Source organism: Bos grunniens, chromosome 16 (assembly GCF_055505025.1).
Source record: "Bos grunniens cultivar Pamir isolate PY7600 chromosome 16, Bosgru_T2T1.0, whole genome shotgun sequence".
NCBI classification, from domain to species: Eukaryota; Metazoa; Chordata; class Mammalia; order Artiodactyla; family Bovidae; genus Bos; species Bos grunniens.
Genome location: NC_141180.1, coordinates 79163909 through 79186610, shown reverse-complemented (window position 1 = coordinate 79186610; position 22702 = coordinate 79163909). Strand labels below are relative to the sequence as shown.

Genomic DNA, 22702 nt, shown 5'->3' with positions numbered 1-22702 from the left:
AAACTTGGCCCCAAGTGTAATTACACACGTCTCTGAACACGATCTCAAAGTCTATCTAATACAAACTAAATTTCCAACCCCAAAAGGGCCGGTTCTGTTTCTCTAAATGTCTGGGCTCATATTCTATTAATAAAATAGGTTTTTCAGGTCAAATGCTTCCCAGAAACCTAAATGATAGAATGGAGATGGGGAATTTGAAGATTTGCAGTTACGTCTTGGCTTTATTACAGATTCAAATGGCTGTCTTCCATTAGTCAAATCTTGAGATAATTTTTCCCTCAAATATAAAATAAGAACTGTTTACTTTCTTATTTCCAGGGTAGCATAAGAAACATGCACAACTCACAAATCTGAGGGAAGAGTTTATGCAAAGTCAGATATTGGTATCTAGTACTACTGGACTGCTCTTCTCATGTCATGATAAATAATAAAATGTCTATCTTATTTTCTTCCTTTCGTATCTGCTTTTCCTTTTTACTCCCATTATATGTAGGTTAGTTCCTAATCAGTTAAGTGTAAACCAAGTTGAGTGTGAAGAAAGTTATCAAAACAGCACCATTACATAGAAAAGTACTATTAAGTGCAAGTAATGGTTAAGTTTGTGTGTCAGTTTGACTGGAACATGGGTTTACCCAGATATTTGGTTAACCATTATTCTGTGTGTTTCTGTGAGGGTGTTTTGGGATGAGATTAACACTTACATTGGTAGATGCCATAAGGCAGATTGCTTTCTCTAATATAGGTAGGCCTCATCCAATCAGTTGAAGACCTGAACAGAACAAAAGGCTGACTCCCCATCCTGAGTAGCAGAGAATTCTGTCTGATGGCCTCTGAACAGGAACATCAGCTCTTCCAGTCTGCCAGTCTGGGGACTTGAACTGTGGCATCAGCTCCACAGGTTTCAGGCTTGCCAGCCTCCATAATCACACGAGACAAATTCTTATAATATATCCTTTTACATATATAAACACACATATTCATATACATATATGCATACATATCTGTATCTTATTAGTTCTATTTCCCTGGAGAAACCTAAAGCAGAGCAATACCATTATTATACTAAAACTCTGCAGATAAAACTGAACAGAATTCAGATTATGCTTGAAGGCCGAAGAGAAGGCACGGTTTTTCTAACAACAAAGATTATGCGTAGATATATTCTCAAGTCAAAAATACATGTAGAGTTCTTTCCAGTGCACATTTTTGAGTGGCTTTCTACCTATTGCACTTTGCAGCATGGGGGGTATCTGCCTTTAATAAATGAGTCATGTACACAGCTGGGGCCTCTTCCTATACATAGTGAACCAAGGGAGTGAAGGAGAAAAGGGCACTGAAGTTTATTTCCTTGAGCAATCTAATCACTGGATTGTACAGAATATCTATCATGGAAATTTTTACATCTGCTAAGCTTGGCCACTGCCTACAAAAGGATAAAAGGCAGGAAGAGCCTTCTGTTAGATGGGACAGTGTTCTGGGGACAGAATACAGACCAGCTAAGGAAAAGAGTTAAATCTGGAGATAAGGGGGGAAATGAGGAACCCAAATAGTCCTCAGCTATTGTTAAATGAGTAAGAGAAATCATCTTAGAGCAACTCTGGCTCATTATAGCACAGAAGAGTAAACCATCACTTACTGTTGAGGGGCCTTCTGTGACCTGTGGTTCCTTTCCCAGCTTGTTTGATCACTCAGCTATTCTGTTCAAAGTAGCAAGCCAAGGCAGTCACAATTCCACAGCTCTGTTCTCAGCCCTTCCTTGCATCTCTTAGAACACTCTGCAGGGAATGCCTATGTTTTCTTCTTGGCCACAGACTAGCTGGATGAGTGAAGGGGCATCTTGTCTCAAATATGGAAATTTCTCTAGGGAAGGGCTACAACGATATCCATGTTCCAAACAGTTTTACCCAAGAAGTAGCATCCAAATGATAAGATCTAATTATTTTTAATATAATCACATTTCTAATCATGTAAATATTTTTTTTATTCTTCTTTATCTTAATTACTTTCTCTTTTCTTTACAGATAGGGATATGGAGAGGAATTATATTTCACTTTCTTCTTTAATTGGTTTCAGGGCCATAATGTTCACCAGTTGGGAGAGAAAATCCAGAAGGGCTGGCAGGCCAGTCTCTAGCAATGCTTGAAAAGGCAGAAATATCCTGAGTCAGCCAGTGGGAAAAGAAAGCATATTCAGTTTTTTAAAAAATGGTCACATTTCCAAGCAGTATTTGAGAAGTTACATCAAGTACTGAATTGGAACAAGGCAACTGATACTAGTAAATTAACAGATAAACCGAGTAACATTTACCTTCATTTTAAAGAAGGTATTTTAAAAAGTCTCCATTTCCATAATACTCTTATCAGTATAAAATAACACTTTAACAAACAAATTGAAGGTCAGTAACTACCATGAATACAACACTTATTTCCCATTTATTTGTGATTTTGCCGGGGTTCAAATCAGTGAATAAAAATCAATTTTCTTTTCACAGAGAACTTGTTCTTCCACTATTATTTTCAGAATCATTGTAATAAAAACTCTACCTGGAATGGGTAATACAGAAGAGAACTTGAAGGTCTAAAAAGACTGTGCAAAATTTATAACAACTGGCATTAAAAACAAACCACCAAAGGCTCTGATAGCTGGCTTCTGATCTCTTAGGAGGGTGGTTTTCAGTCTGCACGCGTGCGTGCTAAGTCACTTAAGTCATGTCAGACTCTGTGCAACCCTATGGACTGTAGCCCATCAGGCTCCTCTGTCCATGAGATTCTCTAAGCAAGAATACTGGAGTGGGTTGCCATTTTCTCCTCTAGGGGTTCTTCCTGACCCAGGGATCCAACCCTCATCTCTTATGTCTAGAGCACTGGCAGGCGGGTTCTTTAACTCTTAGTGCCACCTGGGAAGCCCCAGTCTGGTGTGTGTCAAAATCACCTAGAGAACTAACGGAGCCTACAGAAGCCCAGGAACCTTTCACTGGGAAGGCCTGGATCTCTGCATTTTTACCACATTCTCCAGCTGTGGTTTCCAAACTGGCCTGATCAGAATTGCCTGGGAAGTTTTGAAAACAACAACAATGAATCCCCAGGTTTCACTCCTGGACATTTTGATTTAGTAGGTTAGACTGGGAAACACAAATCTTAAAACATTTTATTTTAAAATCTTTAAACAAACTTTCTAGGTGGTTTTGATCATATGTGGGAACCACAGACTTAGAACACTTATTTAGCTAAGTGTCTCTCACAGAGCTCTTAAGTCTGAGCTCACTAAGAATATTCACAACTCTAGGTAGGTTATAAATCACCATCCTGTGAGAATTTAATAAATTAAACTGTCTAGAAGTGATTGGATACTAAAAACTCTATCCAATTTAGCACTTAAATTACCTAATGATTTTCTGTCTATCTACTTTCCACCCCCAGGCAAAGGTCTATATATAATATTTATTTCCTATGGCTGTTAAGTGCTAGCCACAAAAGTGCTCATAAGCAAGTTGTGCCACAGGATTTTGTTCTGTTAACCTCTCCCTCTTCTTCCACTCAGACTACCAGAGCTTTGAGAAACAGACCTATTTTAGGGCACCATGGCCAATTGATGTCACTTGCAGCATTATGCAGCAAGACATCAACCCAGAAACCTGCAAACCTGGTCCCCAGCCCACTGGGGAAAAGATACTAGAAAACATTAACGTGAGAATTAATTTCTTTGGAGAAAGAAATGCTCTCACCAAAGAGTTCATTTAAAAGCTTGGCTATTCTTAAAGCCAAGACAAGAGAAAGCTAATACAACTTTAGAATCTTTAAAAAATACAGTGACTTTTGGTTTAGGGCTTCCGGTAGCCCTAAACTCACATTATCTGGCCCCACTCCTCCTGCATCTCGGAATCAGATGTTTAATTCAAAGGCAAAACAGAAAGAATCTGAAAGCAATGGCCAACAAGGAATTTGGGAAATGAGCTTTGATCTCACTTTCCTTGTAACTGAAGTCCTATCAGACTGGGATATCAATATATATTGAACGGAAAAATACACTCAAAAGCAGGTGAGAATTATGCTTCTTGAAACACAGATGCTAATTTCTAATCCTTGCCACAAAATCAATCCCAGATCATAAACTGAGGGATGAGATGATCTTGTTTGGACAGAAGACACTGACTGGTCTCTCTAAGCCAGCAGCAAGCAAGAGGCAGAAATGCCCATGGGTCCCACGTGTCTTTTCTGAGTGATGATGGCTCTCCTTACCAGACAGTTACCAGCAGACAGGTCAAATGTACTTAGTAAAACTGTTGGATGGGCAACCAAAGGGAAGAGAAAGCCCTCCTGGAGCTGGGAGGGAAAACAAGCCAAATGCTACTAGCAGCAGGCCCAGCTGGAGGAGGGCTTGGTTTGCAGGTTGATGTAGTTCCCTTGGGTAGACAAAGACATATCTTCTCTGGAATTGCTCATCATCTTTTCAATGAGGACTCTAAAAATCAAATAAAAAATAAGCCTGAGAAACTGAATGGAGAAACAGCAGATATTGTGTTTTGTCACCAGATGGCATTCAGTAAAGCCACAAGGTTTAAATGCCTCATTATCCCCAATTATCTCAGGAGAGAAGACAGCACCCCTGGCCTTCAGAAGTCGGCATTCCATTGGCTCAATCTGTTCTTGTTTGCTCAGAAACAAGAAGGTCCAAGATACTGCAGTGAAAGATGGGTAAATCTGTATGCTTATCTCTAGAACAGCATAAGCTACTCACCTCATGGCCTCATTAATATTTTTGTTCTCCTTGACCGAGGTTTCTGTCCAACCTGTGAAACCATTCTCTTTACTGAACCGGTCAACCTGGTCTCGGCTCACTGCCCAAGGGGATAGATCACACTGGCAAAGAAAATAAATCAAAGGCAACACCATAAACTTCCTGAGAATAGGAACATTGCTCAGATACACGTGGATTTAAAATAGTTCCCCTAATGGCTAGAACAGAAGCATCAGACATCTACAGTCAACGTTCTTCTCAAAGAAAGTTTCAACATCTCTTGAAGAGAGGTAGAGAAGATTTTGCCAGCTTGAGAAGGGCAAGTGGAAACCTAGAATCAGAGTGCATTTTAGATTCACTTACTCTCTGACCAGACTGAAGCCAGGGGCCGTTTTCCAAGCTGACCACATACCTTGTTGGCTAAGAGCAGGCAGGGCACTGGCTCTCCATTGGGCAGTGTGAGCTTGCTGTCCAGGTCTTGTTTCCATTTCTGGCTGTTGCTGAAGGTAGTGGCATTGGTAACATCAAACATAATAACACAGGCAGAGGCATCCCGATAGTAAAGTCGGGTCATAGAGGTGAAGCGCTCCTGCCCTGGGAAGTAAGACAGTTCTTGAGAAGGTGATCCTCAGAGCCAGTTTGGGGACCCTCTCTGACACCCTGCCCTTTCCATCTTCATTAAAGGAAAGAGGGCAGTATGAGGAGCGGTGAGTCCAGATTTTGAATCCAGATCATCCACTTCCAAATTCCTGCTCTGTCATTTACCACCTATGTGACTTTGGATAAGTCAACATTTCAGTGCTTCAGATTGCTCATCTGTAAAGTGGGGGAAAGCAGTGGTTTTTTATTACAGGCTAGTTGTAAAGATTAATGAGTCAGTGAATCTAAAACGCTTAGAAAAGTGATTAGCAAATAATAAATAAGGGTTGTTGTTCAGCCGCTCAGTCGCGTTCAACTTTGTGATTCCATGGACTGCAGCATGCCAGGATTCCCTGTCTTTCACTATCTCCCAGAGTTTGCTCAAACTCATGTCCATTGACTCTATGATGCCATTCAACCATCTCATCCTCTGTCGTTCCCTTCTCCTTCTGATTTCAATCTTTCCCAGCATCAGGGTCTTTTCCAATCAGTCCACTCTTTGCATCAGATGGCCAAAAGTATTGGAGCTTCAGCTTCAGCATCAGTCCTTCCAATGAATATTTAGGGTTGATTTCCTTTACAATTGACTGGTTTGATCTCCTTGCAGTCCAAGGGACTCTCCAGAGTCTTCTCCAGTACCACAATTTGAAAGCATAAATTCTTCAGCGCTCAGCCTTCTTTATGGTCCAACTCTCACATCCATACACGACTACTGGAAAAACCACAGCTTTGACTAGACAGACCTTTGTCAGCAAAGTGATGTCTCTTCTTTTTAATACTTTGTCTAGCTATTATTATTGTCTTCTCTTCTCTTGTTTCTCACCAAGGTCAGCTGGAAACCTTAGAAAGAGCACCCTCTGCCTGCTGTGGGAGCATCCACCTATGGTCTTCATAGTTCACTACTTCACCAGCCCTTCCACCCACACAGAGACTGCTCTATATTTATTCAGGGTAAAACATTTACAGAACACATCTACAAAAGCTCTACGTCTATTCAGCTTACATATCCTCAGAGCAGTCTGATCATTCCAGCTTCAGAAAAAAAAGTTTGGTTCCACTTTTTCTCTGAAAGCTTGTTGGTTAAACCAAAATCTCTCCCCTTATTCTTGTCCCGTCTTCCCATCCTACCTGCAATATCCCACAGCTGGAGGCGCACCATCTCTGAGTCAGACCACTGGAGAACCTTCAGAGCAAAATCCACTGAAAATATATGTATAATATACTTGAATAAAGTTTACCTTTAAAAAGTCCACAAAGTCATATCAAATATGCAGATACAACCCTAGGGACACACAACTCCAATCGAATTCATTCATTCATTGTTTGTTTATTTGGTTATTTTAAGCCCTCAATGGACCACACCCATGTATTAAATATGGGACATATAATTCACATGCATCTTCTGAAGGCATCTCTGGCTTTTACTCTTTTGTCAAACCACTTATTTGATCCTACTAATATTGACGTATCTCTTTTCAGACAGTTGGCTCAGGCTGAGAAAACTCAATTGGAGAATATTAGGTGAGAGTAATTACAAAAACAACTCCTTATCTCAGGTTAAACAGTTTTTGGAAGATTTAGGGGGCTTTCTCAGGGAAGGGATGATGAAGTAGAAGACGGAAATGAGGTAAGTGTGTTGGCCTTTGCATCTTCCACATTTAATTTCACTGTTGGTTTCTAATCCAATTGTATTATGAGAAAATCACACCCTTGGGGGAATTCTACATCCTTCATAAGGCTGTAGGAGTTATCCTGGGCAGGAATGAGATAAAGTGAAAAGGTCCCAGAGGATTCACCCCACGGGTGATGCTTAAGAGCTGTGCTAGAAGCTCCTGCCACATCTGTAGATGCTGAGACTCCATGAGTTAAGGCCAAGGGGGAAGAGCTTTTGACGAAGACAGAAACAGGATAATTTCCAATGTTTGGAAATATATTTCTTCACATCTACGACAGAAATGAAAGCTAGGGGAAATTTAGAATAAACACTGAAAAAAATAGCCAGTCAATTATATTCTTTACTATAGGAAAACTAGCTGCTGCTGCTGCTGCTAAGTCGCTTCAGTCGTGTCCGACTCTGTGCAACCCCATGGACTGCAGCCCACCAGGCTTCTCCATCCATGGGATTTTCCAGGCAAGAGTACTGGAGTGGGGTGCCACTGCCTTCTCCGATAGGAAAACTAGAGCAATTGCTAAAAATTAGTGGGATACTTTTAAACCAAATCCGTGAATTAGGGGCCCTCATGTTACTTATTTTTTTTGTTTGTTTGAAACTTAAAACCCTTCATTTTGATGGATATTCTTAAGGAAGATGTCTTAATTGCAATGTAATTGCATGTTAATTTTAAAAAATTCCATAATGAACATTAGTGTACATTTTCAAAATTTGTATTACAAACGTTCTTTTAATGGAGATAAATAAATGTTTGTTACTTTCCCTCTTCACCAGCTCTCCCCAGATAAACTTTTACTTAAAAGGCATTCTTCTACTTCTGGAAAGTTGAGTCCAAAGGCCACACCTGGAAAAGAAGTGAACCCCTGGTGTCCCCTGTGTCCTTTGCCTCCCCAGTTTGAGAGAAAAAGGGGTGGGAAAATAGAAAAGTAGTATATTTTACACTAGGAATAGGTTGTCTTTAAACAATCAAAGGACAAAAACCACACAGCTCATCAGCATCTGACTGAGTGTCCAAGGAGCTCTCCCAGGCAGGCATCTCCATAACAAAGCCAGGCTACTTGAGGCCAGGTTAAACACCCGTCTGTTCCTTCAACAGCTGTCTGTAACTCTCGTGAAAGGTAGAAGAGCAGCCCCAGCTGGTACCTAACCAGGTTCTCCAGAAGGTCTCAGCGGCGTCCGCTTGTCGCAGAAATTTGCCGGTGACCGCTAGGAAGGCTGGAGGCTTGAGTTTACAGTTCCCCAGCGAAACGCAGCAACTGCTCATTTTCACACCCACCCTTCCCCATTTCCTACCGTCACACCTTTGCCTTTCTCTCTCGACACAGTCAGCTCTGACTGGGTAAACTTAACTGGAAAACCCCCCCGAGAGGCTTGCACCCCAAACACCAGGGTCCCAGACAGCTCCTTCCTGGCCCGGGGAAGGACCTAAAGACGGCAAAACCCCCGGTCCCTAGCCCACTCCAGTCCGCGGCTGGTCGCAGGACCCCGGCCGCTGCCCCGACCGCCCCTCGCAGCGTCTCACCTCCTACCGTGGACTTGTAGTGTTTGCTGAAGCTGTCCTGGGAATATCGCTGCACCAGGGACGTCTTGCCCACCGCGGCGTCCCCCACCACCAGCACTTTGAACAGGTGGTCGCGGCTGCTCATGGCTAGCGGGATGGACGCTTTACGGAGGCGGGGAGTGGGGGGTTTGCTTATTTTCAGCCCTTGGTCTCCGGACCCCCGCTCAAACTGAAGTGTGGCATACCCGCCCCATGGCCCGTTAGGGCGACTCTGAAGAGAAAGCAAAAAAAAAAAGGAAACTTTGCGCTCAACTAGACGCGCTTCCTCCCCGCGCGGCCGCAGCCTGGGCGGAGCGCAGGGCGCAGGCTCTGAGCCCCCGGCTGTTACCTTCTTCCCCCTGCCCGCCCGGCCGCCGAGAAAAGGGGCGAGGCACCACGATGCCTTACCCGCCCAGACAGACTTCCCCGGAGCTGCTCCAGCGGGCGACGGAACACAGCCAGCTTATTTCACCTCACGGTGGGGAGGAGATGGGGGCCATCCCCTAACTGCACAGACCAAATTCGGGGGGAAAGAGAGGCGTACGCCTAGCCTCCCCCGGATCCCGGACCGCCTCAGGTGGCGCGGTCCCCTCGCCTGCCTCCGCGTGTCACGTGCAGCGTCGCTTGGCGCACTACACTTCCCAGCGTACCTTGCGGCGAAGGCTACTTGCCGAGCGCAGCGACTCGCCCGCATGGCTTCCTGGAAGTGTAGTTTATGCGCTATTTTTTTTTTTTTTTTTTAAATACACTTAGTTTCAAACTCCTTCAATGGTTTGGAATCTTATTTTTAAATAATTCTGGAATAGAAAACATCCTTCAGAAAGCGGTTTGTCCGACATGATCTAACCTTCCTAAATCTGTCCCCACATACATGTCTCATCTTTAATAAAAGTTTCATGGAGCTAAGATTAAAAAAATTATTCCATAGATTCCACATATTATTTCCACTAATAAAAGCTCAAGCCTCATTCCTCATGCTTCAAGTCCATTTCCTATTCTTCCAAATGGATAGATAGACATACCCACCCCAAAAGACCTCAAACTAGTCAAATTCAGGGACAGGTTAAAAGACCGACTCAGGAAATCCCATGCCGTTAAATGTTAGTAATTAGTATTTAATAACTTGCTACTGCAGTAAAGACAGAAAACAACAGACGGTTCCTCATTCTCACTTGCATAATCTTCAGTCACACTACACCGCTCACACCATTTGAGTTGGAAGCTGACTGAAGTACACTGCCAGTCTTTCTCCATTTGTTTTTGCTGTTGCATCTAGTATTTATTGTTTGTAGGTTTTGTGGTGATAGCCATTCTGACCAGTATGAAGTGATATCTCATTGTAGTTTCCATTTGCATTTCTCTAATCATTAGTGATATTGAGCATTTTTCACGTGCTTGTTGGCCATCTTTATGTTTTCTCTGGAGAAATGGCCATTTTCTGATTGGACTGTTTGTTTTGCTATCAAGCTGCGTGAGCTGCTTGTGTATTTTGGAGACTGATCCTTTGTCAGTTACTTCATTTGCAAATATTTTATTCCATTCTGAGGGCTGTCTTTTCATCTTGTTTATGGTTTCCTTTGCTGTGCAAAAGCTTTTAAGTTCAATTAGGTCTTGGCACCCCACTCCAGTACTCTTGCCTGGAAAATCCCATGGATGGAGGAGCCTGGTGGGCTGCAGTCCATGGGGTCGCTAAGAGTCAGACACGACTGAGTGACTTCACTTTCACTTTTCACTTTCATGCATTGGAGAAGAACATGCCAATCCACTCCAGTGTTCTTGCCTGGAGAATCCCAGGGACAGGGGAGCCTGGTGGGCTGCCGTCTCTGGGATTGCACAGAGTCCGGACACGACTGAAGCGACTTAAGCAGTAGCAGCAGCAGGTCCCATTTGTTTATTTTTGTTTTTATCCTCATTACTCTAGGAGATGTGTCAAAAAAAGATCTTGCTGTAATTTATGTCAAAGAGTGTTCCATGTTTTCCTGTAAGAGTTTTATAGTCTGGCCTTACATTTAGATCTTTACTCCATTCTGAGTTTATATTTGTGTTTGGTATTAAGGGGTGTTCTAATTTCATTCCTTGAGGCTGTCTTTACTCCACTGTGTATTCTGGCCTCCTTTGTCATACATTAGGTGACCATAAGTGGGTGTGTGTATCTCTGAGTTTCTGTCCTGCTCCACTGATTTATACTTCTGTTTCTATGCGGGTACCATACTATCTTGATGACTGTCATCTGTAGAATAGCCTTAAATCAGGGAGCCTGCTTTCTCCAGCTCTGTTTTGTTTTGTTTTGTTTTGTTTCTTAAGATTGCTTTTGTTATTTAGGGTCTTTTGTGCTTCCATACAAATTGTAAAATGTTTTGTTCTAGTTCTGTGAAAAATGCTGTTGGTAATTTGATAGAGATTGCATTGAATCTGTAGATTGCTTTGGATGATCATTTTCACAATATTGATTCTTCCAATCCAAGAATATGGTGTATCTCTCCATCTATTTGTGCCATCATTGATTTCTTTCATTAGTGTCATAGTTTTCTTCATACAGGTCTTTTACCTCGTAAGTTTTAAACCTAGGTTTATTCCTAGGTATTTTATTATTTTTGTTGCAGTGGTGAATGGAATAGTTTCCTTAATTTCTCTTTCTGATCTTTCATTGTTAGTGTATAAGAGTGCAAGAGATTTTTGCATATTGACTTTGTATCCTGTGATTTTACTAAATTCATTGATTAGCTCCAGTAGTTTTCTGGTGGCATCTTTAGGATTTTCTATGTTTAGTATCATGTCATCTGCCAACAGTGACAATTTTACTTCTTTGCCAATTTGGATTCCTATTATCTCTTCTTCTCTGACTGGCCATGCTAGGACATCTAAGACTATGTTGAATAATAGTGGTGAGAGTAGGCACCCTTGTCTTGTTCCTGATCTTAGAGGAAATGATTTTGGTTTTTCACCATTGCATACACAATTTTTAAAATTTCATATTTTGATGGACATATAAGTTGCTACTGTATCTTGGCTATTGTAAATGGCGCTGCGATGAACATAGGAGTACTAACATCTTTTTGAGATCTTGAGTTCAATTCTGTTGGATAAATTTCCAGAAGTGGGATCATTGGATCATATGATAGTTCTATTTTTAATTTTTTGAGGAAGCTCCATGCTGTTTTCCATAATGGCTGCAGCCTTTACATTCCTACCAACAGTGTGCAAGGGTTTCAGTTTTTCCGCATCCTCACTAACACCTGTCATTTCTCTCTCTTTTTTTAAAAAAAATAATAGCCATCCTGACAAATGCAAAGTGATACTTCACTGTGGTTTTAATTTGTATTTCCCTAATAATTAGAGTTATTGATCACTTTTTCATATATATAGTTTTTGCCATCTGTATGTCTTCTTTGGAGAAAAATCTATTAACTCCTTAGCCAATTTAAAAAATATGTTGTTAAGTTTTTGTTTTTGTTAGTAGCATTTCCAGACTTTTTTGCTTTTCTTTTTTACATTTTTATTGAAGTCAAGTTGATTCACAGTGTTGTGTTAGTTTTAGGTATACAGCAGAGTGAATCGGTTATATACACACATATATCCACTCTTTTTTAGACTCTTTTCCCATATAAACCATTGCAGAGTATTGAGGAGAGTTTCCTGTGCTATACAGTAAGCTCTTATTAACTACCTATTTTATGTACAGTAGAGTGTATATGGACCTTGAGCATTATTCATATTTCCTCTTACACACATTGCTCTGTAGCCCCTCTCTTTTAAGATTTTTAAAATTTATTTTTAACTGGAGAGTAATTGCCTTGCAATGTTGTGTTGGTTCCTGCTGTACAACAACTCGAATTAGCCGTAATTATATATTATATTCCTTCCCTCTTGAACCTCCTCCCCCTTCCCATCCCCGTTCTCTAGTTTATAACTGCAGCAGGCTGGGCTCCCTGTGTTATACAGTGGCTTCCCACTAGCTATCTATTTTACACATGGCAGTGTAGCCCCTCCATTTTAAAAAATCAGTCACCACATCCTATTGATCCTTCCTTCAAAGACATTTCTTCCACTCATCCTTTACATTTTGTATCCAGTGCTGCTTTCATTACTCACTCCTGGGTCATCTTCAAAAATGTGTTTATTGGTCTCTCTGATTTTAGTTTTTAAAAATCTTCAATGCATCCTATACAGCCAGCCAGGTTGATTTTTCTAAAACCTTATTCAATGCAGTCACTCAGTTGTGTCTGACTCTTTGTGACCCCATGGACTGCAGCATGCCAGGCGTCCCTGCCCATCACCAACTCCCAGATCTTGCTCAAACTCATGTCCATTGAGTCAGTCATGCCATCCAACCATCTCATCCTCTGTCGTCCCCTTCTCCTGCCCTCAGTCAGGGTCTTTTCCCGTGAGTCAGTTCTTTGCATCAGGTGGCCAAAGTATTGGAACTTCAGCTTCAGCATCAGTCCTTTCAGTGAATATTCAGGGTTGATTTCCTTTAGGATTGACTGGTTTAATCTCCTCGCAGTCCAAGGAACTCTCAAGAATCTTCTACAACACCACAGTTCAAAAGCATCAATTCGTGGGCACTCAGCTTTCTTTATGGTCCAACTCTCACAGCCATACATGACCACTGGAAAAACCATAGCTTTGACTAGATGGACCTTTGTTGGCAAAGTAATGTCTCTGCTTTTTTAATATGCTTTCTAGGTTGGTCACAGTTTTTCTTCCAAGGAGCTTTTAATTTCATGGCATCTGCAGTGATTTTGGAGCCCCAAGAAAATAAAGTCTGTCACTGTTTCCATTGTTTCTCCATCTATTTACCGTGATGGGACCGGGTGCCATGATCTTTGTTTTTTGAATGTTGAGCTTTAAGCCAACTTTTTCACTCTCCTCTTTCACTTTCATCAAGAGGCTTTTTAGTTCTTCTTCACTTTCTGCCATAAGGGTGGTGTCATCTGCATGTCTAAAGTTATTGATATTTTTCCCAGCAATCTTGACTGCAGTTTGTGCTTCTTCCAGCCCAGCATTTTGCATGATGTACTCTGCATAGAAGTTAAATAAGCAGGATGACAGTATACAGTCTTGATGTACTCCTTTCTCAATTTTGAACCAGTCCGTTGTTCCATGTCCGGTTCTAACTGTGCTTCTTGACCTGCATACAGATTTCTCAGGAGGCAGGTGAAGTGGTCTGGTATTCCTATCTCTTGAAAAATTTTCCACAGTTTGTTGTGATTTGTTCCTTCATTATCTACCAACTGTTCAAAAACAGGCCAACGTCCTTGACTGGTGTCAGAAGCTTTCTGTACACTGGTCCCACCCTACCTAACAGCTCTGTCTCACCTGATCTCAAATGGAATTGTCCCCCTCCGAAAAGTGATGCTCCTTGTACTCTTTAAATCGCAATTTCTTTCTTTTTTTTTTTTGTAAGGCAGGGGAGGATTTGATGGGATATAGCCAATTCTACCATCCTGAGCACAGTTATTAAGCTCTAGCATCCCCTCCCAGGACAGACTTTTTTGGAATTAATTAGTTTTGACTACGCTGGGTCTTCATTGTTACGTGAGGGCCTTTCTCTTGTTGGGGTGGGCGGGGGCTACTTCTAGTTGCGATGTGCAGGCTTCTCACTGCAATGGCTTCTCTTTTTGTGGAGCAGGGGCTCTAGGGCACCCAGCCTTCAGCACTTGCGGCACATGGGCTCAGTCGTTGCAGTTCCCAGGCTCTAGAGCTCCGTGGCATGCGGAATCTTCCCAGACCAGGGATTGAACCTGTGCCCCTGTCTTGGCAGGCAGATTACTATCCACTTTACCACCAGGGAAGTCACCAGTTTCAAATTTGATTTTGTATATTTGCTTCAGGTTCTTCACCTATCAAGACACCCCTCAGGCTTCTTTTCATACACCTAAGTCTTACCACACTCTAAGTTCTCAAACTTCAGTGTGCATTCAAATCGCTGGGGGGTGCTTGTTAAATATGAACATTCTGACTTTGCAGGCCTAGGGTAGGACCCAGGGAAATCTGCCTTTTTGTCAAATACTAAGGTGATGCCTAGATCAGATCCACTTTGAGAAATGCTGCTTTAAGGCCCGACTTAAGTTATTTCCCTTATTATTGTAGCTCTTATTCATCACCTGGAGCATTTACAATTGGTTTGACCTGTGGTCTCTTAACTGATCAATATAAAATTATTTAACATATATGCAAACAGTATACTGCAAAGTAAACAAAAATTTCAAATACAAAATTTTGGCTTTGACCCTGGTTGTCTGTAAGAGGAACTACTTTAAGTTTACCAGATCTGAAGCATGAAGAATGAAGATTTAAGAGGGAAGATTAGCAAGTTCCTGGTGTCTCCCCAGCTTACAGAGTTTCTATCAAAGGAGAGACAGTTCTTTTGGTGGGAATAGAGGTATTGTATTACAGACTGGTTCCAAATAGGAAAAGGAGTTTGTCAAGGCTGTATATTGTCACCCTGTTTATTTAACTTATATGCAGAGTACATCATGAGAAACGCTGAACTGGAAGAAACACAAACTGGAATCAAGATTGCCGGGAGAAATATCAATAACCTCAGATATGCAGATGACACCACCCTTATGGTAGAAAGTGAAGAGGAACTCAAAAGCCTCTTGATGAAAGTGAAAGTGGAGAGTGAAAAAGTGGGCTTAAAGCTCAACATTCAGAAAACGAAGATCATGGCATCCGGTCCCACCACTTCGTGGGAAAAAGATGGGCAAACAGTGGAAACAGTGTCAGACTTTATTTTTCTGGGCTCCAAAATCACTGCAGATGGTGACTGCAGCCGTGAAATTAAAAGACGCTTACTCCTTGGAAGGAAAGTTATGACCAACCTAGATAGCATGTTCAAAAGCAGAGACATTACTTTGCCAATAAAGGTTCGTCTAGTCAAGGCTATGGTTTTTCCTGTGGTCAGGTATGGATGTGAGAGTTGGACTATGAAGAAGGCTGAGCGCCGAAGAATTGATGCTTTTGAACTGTGGTGTTGGAGAAGACTCTTGAGAGTCCCTTGGACTGCAAGGAGATCCAGCCAGTCCATTCTGAAGGAGATCAGCCCTGGGATTTCTTTGGAAGGAATGATGCTAAAGCTGAAACTCCAGTACTTTGGCCACCTTGTGCGAAGAGTTGACTCATTGGAAAAGACTGATGCTGGGAGGGATTGGGGGCAGGAAGAGAAGGGGATGACAGAGGATGAGATGGCTGGATGACATCACTGACTCGATGGACGTGAGTCTGAGTGAACTCTGGGAGCTGGTGATGGACAGGCAGGCCTGGCGTGCTGCGATTCATGGGGTTGCAAGGAGTCGGACACGACTAATCGACTGATCTGATCTGATTTCTTTAATAGTGGTTGCAGTTTCCCAGAGAGACAGTTATAAATAAGAGAGAGAAAGTATATTCAGAGTGCCAGACACGAACTTGCATGTACATGTTTGGAACACAGCTTTTTGGAAGCTGGGGAAAGTGGTCAGCCTTGCTCTGGTCCTGTCACAGTTCCCGTGGGTGCTTGCCTCTTTCCTTTGTACTTCCCACTTTTTATTTTAAAAAATTTCAAGCCCATAGAAGTGTTAAAAAGTAAATGTATGTCAATATGTCCTAAAACTGAATTTTCAATTACTGACATTTTGCCCCATCTGCTTCGTTTCTTTGTGTATATAGATGTATCAAACCATTTGAAACTAAGTAGCACACAGTTCCTCCCTACACACTTCAGCACACAGGATCTAGTAATTAAATTCTCTTTTAAAACCAAAATGTTGTAACAGAGAAGGATAAATGTGACTCCATATTGGATCTGTTTTCTTTTACCTTAACCTTTGAATTGTATTGATTTTGTTACAAGTTAAGAATGTTGCCTGTCTCCTGAAATATACAGGAGAACTCATTCTCAAAGCTCTGACCTTAAAGGTATAATACTCTTCCGTGTGTACAGAAATAAAACATGGTAGAACAGAGAATAACTTTTGTTAGAAGTTTATAGGAGCATCATGACTTGACCTATGTGGACAGCTGCAAGAAAAAAGGATTCTAACACCAGAATGTTTGCAACAACTCACCGCAGTCACTCCATCTTTGGTATAAAAGTAGCCTTGATTTTAACTAGGTAAAAATGGTTCTCTGGAACATTAGTCCACCATCTTCTTGATCAGCTGACTTTCAAAATAAAGTTGTGATTCCTTGCCCCAAAAATCAGCTCTCCATTTATTGGCTTGTTGTGGGGTGAGGAGTAGGACCTTGGACTTGGTAACAATAGCATTATCATTCCTAACAAAACCTTAGCTCAATAATATCAAAACAATTTACATTTATCTATATCCTTTGAAATATTTTTTTTTCTCATTTCCCCTACTCTGATCCAGAATACAATAAAAATTCATACATTGCATTTGGTTGTTTTATTTCTTTAGTCTTTTTTGTTTTGTTTTAATGTAGAACTATGCTGTATCCTAGGGGCTTCCCTGATGGCTCAGACAGTAAAGAATCTGCCTGCAGTGGGGAGACCCAGGTTCAATCCCTGGGTTGGTAAGATTCCCTGGAGAAGGAAATGGCAACCCACTCCAGTATTCTGGCCTGGAACATCCTATAGACAGAGGGGCCTGGTGGGCTACAGTCCATGCGGTCACAGAGTTGGACACATCGTAGCAACTAACACTTTCCCTTTCATGCTGTGTTCAATACAGGAGCCAGTATCCATGTGTGATTATTTATATTCAAATTAGTTAAAATTAGATAAATTTAAAATTCAGCTCACCCATCACACTGGCCACATTTCAAGTGTTCACATGGGATAGTGGCTACTATATTGAACAGCTCAGACATAGAGTATTTTTCTTATCACTGACAGTTCTGTTGAATAGCTTCAGTCTACAATTCCCTGTCTTTTTTTTTTTTTCTTTTTGTAACACTGAGTTTCTTTCTTTTTTTTTTTAATAGCTTTGCCTTTATTTTTTTTCCTTTTTTAAAATTTATTTTTTTATTGAAGGATAACTGCTTTACAGAATTTTGTTGTTTTCTGTCAAACCTCAACATGAATCAGCCATAGGTATACATATATTCCCTCCCTTTTGAACCTCCCCCCCATCTCCCTCCCCACCCCACCCCTCTCTAGAGCCCTGTTTGAGTTTCCTGAGCCATACAACAAATTCCTATTTTAAATGAGTTTTATTGTAGACAGTGTGGGTTGTTGACCTACATTCTAGACTATCTGATTATTTTCTCAAGAATAGATCTGGAAAAGCATTTTTGGCAAGAGCGCTGCATGAAGGACATAGTGTACAGCTTACTGCATCATTCATTTCAGGTTGGTGATGTCTACTGTGTGAATTCAATAAATATTGATATTTATTAGAGAAGTAACACAGCGCCAGGAAATTGTCTAAAACTTGGGGCTTTGACTTCAAATAGAAGACAGAGTTTAGAGAATTTTCTGGCAGTCCAGTGGTTAGAACTTGGGGCTTTCATTGCCGTGGCCAGGGTTCAACCCCGGGTTGGGGAATAAAGATCCTGCAAGTTGCGAGGTGCAGCCAAAAGAAAAAAAAAAGAGAGAGAGAGAGAGACTTTCTATAATCTCCATTTCTTCACTCCTGTGCTAGGGAGAGAGTGAAAAAATGCTCTGTAACATGAAATGGAGACTGAAGTGATACAGCCCAGGAGCATGGATGAGGCGGATGGAGCAAGAGAAGGGTCAGACTACAGGCCTCCAACTCCAGATTCACTTAAGTGATTGTAACTTTTTGGTGGTTGCTTTGGGCACAGGAAGTAGCTTGGTGAGATGCCTGTGACCCAGCTAAGCATTCAGCCGGAAGGCTCTGCAGCAAGGTGCCCTAGGAAACCCTCTAGAGAGAGGCTGGCGGGCTCACAGGCCAGTGTGTCAATCACTTCTCTGCAGGCTTGTGCCCGAGTGTGCAGCTAGCTTTGAGCTGGGAGTATCTGGGGGAAACATCAAATCCCAGCTTTTACAGCTTTTGCTACTACATTTGCCTTCTTCCATGGATACCCTCACATTCATTCCAAATAGAGACCAGGGAAAGAAGACAGGAAAAGGGGTAGAGGAGAATGTGTGGTTTAAAGAACTGGATGTAGGTTTCCCTGGTGGCTCAGTGGGAATGAATCTCCTGCCAATGCAGGAGACACAGGTTTGATCCCTTATCTGGGCAGACTGCATGCCGTGGATGAACTAAGCCTGTGAGCCACAGCTGTTGAGCCTGTACTCTAAAGTCCTGGAGGTGCAGCTACTGAGCCCATGCTTCCTAGAGCCCATGTTCTGCAACAACAGAAGCCACTGAACTGAGAAGCTCGCACATCGCAACTAAAGAGTAGCTTCCGCTCGACACAAGTCGAGAAAAGCCTGTGCATCTGTGAAGACCTGTTGATGTTGTTTAGTTACTAAGTCATGTCTGACTCTTTTTGACCCCATGGACTGTAGCCCACCAGAATCCTCTATCCACGGGATTTTTCAGGCAAGAACACTGGAGTGCCACTTCCTTCTCCAGGGGATCTTTCTGATCTTTCTGATCGAACCTGCATCTCCTGCTTGGCAGGCAGATTCTTTACCACTGAGACACCTGGGAAGCTCCAGTGAGGATCTAGCACAGCCAAAAATAAGTAAATAAAATTAAAAAGAGAACACAGTGTGTGTCAGCATTTCATGGAGAAAGTCACGTCTCTCTAACAAAGGCATTCCCTTCACCCAGATGATTTTAATTTTCTCTGTCTTTTCAACTCTGTAAGAGGTGAGCAAGGCAGAGATTATTGTGCTCATAGACGGTCCTTAGCTGCCCACTGACAATCCCCTATCCCTCCACAAAGAGCTCGGAAATACCGTGTTCTTCCTAGGCCTCCCAGAGGTAAACTCTGAAATCAACATGCCATGAGAAGTTCTGAGGCAGGAGATCGTCTGATTGGAGTATAAGCAAATCTAAAGGAGAAATGTGTGGATTTGAAGGGAAGTTGGTCGGTCTCAGCAGCGAAGGAGACACTGAGAGAAGAGCTCACAGCTCTCTGGCTTCTGTCTGGCAGACACTGGGGTCTGAAGGGAATGCCTGCCCGCCGGTCAGGTGTCCCGATGGTGAGGACTCAGGCAGCCGACTAGCAAGGCATGGTGCTACTGTATTTTCAAGTGATAAAACGAACTTCTCTGTTGCGATTCCGAGCTCTCTAAGTGCCTTCTGATCACCTTTCTCCTGGGTAAATTCCTTCCAGGCAGTGATTCTGCAGGCCAGGAGGACATGTCTGTTGGGCCCACCGACTATCTGGTCTCATGCACATGCCTCCGTGAGCTTGTGGGCATAGGTTAGCCTCCCCAAGATGATTTCTGGATGGGATTGAGTTTCTGGGCTTCTAGGGATGAAGCCAGGTCAGAGTCATAGTTTTCTTACTCCACGGAGACCTGTGAAGCTGGCTGGCCCTCCTCATGGCCCAGCTTTGTCCAACCTCAACTGCAACCATGCCACCAAAGAGCAGAATCCAGGGTGGGCCTGGGCCCATCAGCGTCTCAGTTCACTAGTTCCTTCATAGCATCCCACACTCTATGTCCTGAGTATTTCTCTTCTCATTTCAATTAACATTATATATCATAATAATAACAGTTTGCTTATTGAATCTTCTGTGTGCCCACAAAACAGCCCCACAGAGAATGCATTATCATCCCATTCTACAGATGGGACAGTTGGGGACACAGGAACTGAGAAAGCTAGGACTTAAACCTATGTCTACATCTAGAGCTTGTGCTTTGCTATTATATTTAAAACTAAGCTGTGAGAGGAAACTAGAGTGACTTCTCAGAAGAATATAGCATCCTCAGCATGTTTTCCAAAAGTTACCTCATTCCAAAAGTAGACACGAGGACTTTCACTTACTGACCTCGAAAAATAAGCATCCGCCTTGATTGGAGAAGGCAGGCTGGCAGTCGTGCCTGGTTGGGGGAGTAGGAGAATCTAGTGATGTCCTGGAGTATCCCAGAGGAATCTGGCCATCAGCTTTGACCCTGACACAGGAAAAAGCTAATCTGGATGGTAAGCGAAGCAAGAGACAGTGTGTAGAAGGCTGGGTGTGTGTGTGTGCTGTGCTGGTCTGTCCTCTGTAGCATGGGGTCCCTGGGGAGAGAATCAGTGGTTGTGATTCAGGCTTGGGATGGGGCTCCCCGAGAACAACTCAGGCAAGGTGACATCTCACCACCGCACCTTCTTGAAACTGTATCGAAGGCTGGTTTGATTTTTAGCCTTGAAATCCTATTAATATTCCATATTTGATTTAGTTCCTTTCCCCACACATTTCTAAGGCCTAAAACCCAAAACATATACTTCATTTCAGAGTAATTTGTGAGGTAGTCAACAAGTTAGGTAATGTACTTGAAAGTCACATATGTGACAGTGCAGAGTCAAGGACAGATAATCACGTGTGCGTCCCAGGCAGGTCACAACTTAGAGCTCCCTTAAAGCAATGATTTCTATCTCCATGTTCAACATTTCCTTGATAGAATCTAAGAGAAAATAATTTCTGTAATGTTCAAAATAAGAAATTTGTTCCAATATGTTCAAAATAAGGAAATTTTACTGTGCTCTGAATGTGACATACTTTTTACTTATTTGGGACTATTTTCATTTAACTTAAAAAAACAAAAAACAACAAGTAGACAATATTAGTCAACCCCACTTAACTAAACATGAATATGGCCATAAGGCCTTACAAATTATGTTAAAAACTGTTTTTTTCTGGCTGGCTAACTGGTCCTCACTTTCCTGCAATTTTTCTGTTGTTATTGATTTGACTGCACTACATGGCTTGCATGATCTCAGTTCGCCAACCAGGGACTGGACCCAGGCTATGGTAGTGAAAGCCTGGAATCCTAACCACTAGGCAACCGGGGAATTCCCGGCAGTTTCTTTTCTTATTAGCTTTTTAAAAAACTTTTTTTTTTTTTTTTCCAAGCCAGACAATTTCTTGGGAGTCATATTAAAAATTTTTATATCTAGATAATCGTAATAAAATATAGTGCAGTAAACAGCACTACACTGTTACTGAATTCAGTTACTGAATTTTAGCTGGAGACAGCTGGATTTCAGGAGACTGCCAGCTGACTGATCTCAGGGTTGGTGGTGTTGCCTATAATTATGTTGCAAAAATATCATCAGGGATAGGACGGCGCCTGGGAAGCTTGTTTTTAAATGCCCACTGGAAGATACTGTCTATTTCTGAAGATAGTTACCGTTTTGCAGCAATACAAGGTGTCTCAAGGGCAAAACTGGGATAACATGCACTATATTTTTGACTATTTCAGTATAATGCTCTTGTGTTGTCTATGCAGGGACACCTTGGCCAGTGCTTTCATCTGGCTCCAGGCGTGGTGGGCTGAGAGAAAGCTGGGTGTGGATCCACAGCCTTGGGCACTTAACCCTTCTGTGCCAAAGGCTATCCCTTGTAAAATGGTGATAAAATCTTTTGTGCAGAGCTTTTAGAGATAATATTGAAGTTGCAAGTGAGGCTATTATTTAAAACTATATCATATAAAATATTGCATATTGAAATATTATCTAAATAATAATTAGCAAGCAATTATACTCTTTCCATTAACTTTAAATATTACTGCTTTGAAGAGTTAGTCCCAGAGTCCAGGCCCATTATAAAAGGCTGATTTCTTAAATGTTTTCATCAGAAAAAAAAAATGGTAATAATGTGAACTGATGGATGTGTTAACTCAGTGGGGGGGGGGGAATCCTTTCACAACATATACATATATGAAATCATCACAGTACACACTTTAACTATCTTACAATTTTATTTGTCAATTTTATCTCAGTAAAGCTGGAAAAAAGAAGGCTGATCATTGAGTAGGGTACTGCTCAGCACTGTGTGCTGTGTAACATGGTCTTGAATCTTTGGGGGGCGTGTCCTGGGTGGGCAGTGGTTCCCAGCAGAGGCTTTAGTCAGGCCTGGATGGGGCTGCACTGTGACTCTGCCCTTCCCTACCTGCCATCTCAGAGAAACTGCTTTGTCACAGACATGTGTGTCTCTCAGAAGGCTGTGTTATCACTCCCTGCCCTGCAAACTCCAGTCGTATGAACTGTTTGTAGTTCCCAAAGGCGCCAGGCTCACTGCCCTGTTCAGCTCACCATTTCTCC

At 42.1% G+C, this 22702-nt stretch overlaps 1 protein-coding gene across 5 annotated transcripts; it reads right to left on the bottom strand.

The window, feature by feature from the left end:
• Nucleotides 1–1926: 1926 nt before the first annotated feature.
• Nucleotides 1927–9252, bottom strand: RAB29 (RAB29, member RAS oncogene family). 5 transcript variants are annotated; one of them, XR_015143770.1, is made up of 7 exons: nt 8997–9234; nt 8571–8820; nt 6505–6576; nt 5150–5331; nt 4738–4859; nt 4239–4461; nt 1927–2158 (listed from the first exon to the last, which is right to left on the bottom strand). XR_015143770.1 is itself a non-coding variant. In XM_086345608.1 (6 exons), exons 2-6 carry the CDS (start codon nt 8692–8694, stop codon nt 4350–4352), a joined length of 612 nt encoding a protein of 203 aa, XP_086201734.1. In that variant the 5' UTR covers nt 8695–8820; nt 8997–9252; the 3' UTR covers nt 1927–4349. The 5 variants fall into 5 exon arrangements, 3 of the variants coding, with proteins under 3 accessions (XP_086201734.1, XP_086201736.1, XP_086201735.1); XR_015143769.1 differs by having other exon boundaries at nt 1927–2138; XM_086345608.1 differs by having other exon boundaries at nt 1927–4461; nt 8997–9252.
• Between the last annotated feature and the right edge of the window lie 13450 nt (nt 9253–22702).

Bases quoted from the DNA above. Each gene is read 5' to 3' on its own strand.
- RAB29 (XM_086345608.1), bottom strand. From the start codon at position 8,694: ATGAGCAGCCGCGACCACCTGTTCAAAGTGCTGGTGGTGGGGGACGCC. The intron at 5,332-6,504 runs GTAGGATGGGAA...CTTACTTCCCAG, and splicing joins CCAGCTGTGGGATATTGCAG to GGCAGGAGCGCTTCACCTCT. The intron at 4,462-4,737 runs GTGAGTAGCTTA...TTTGATTTTTAG, and splicing joins AATATTAATGAGGCCATGAG to AGTCCTCATTGAAAAGATGA.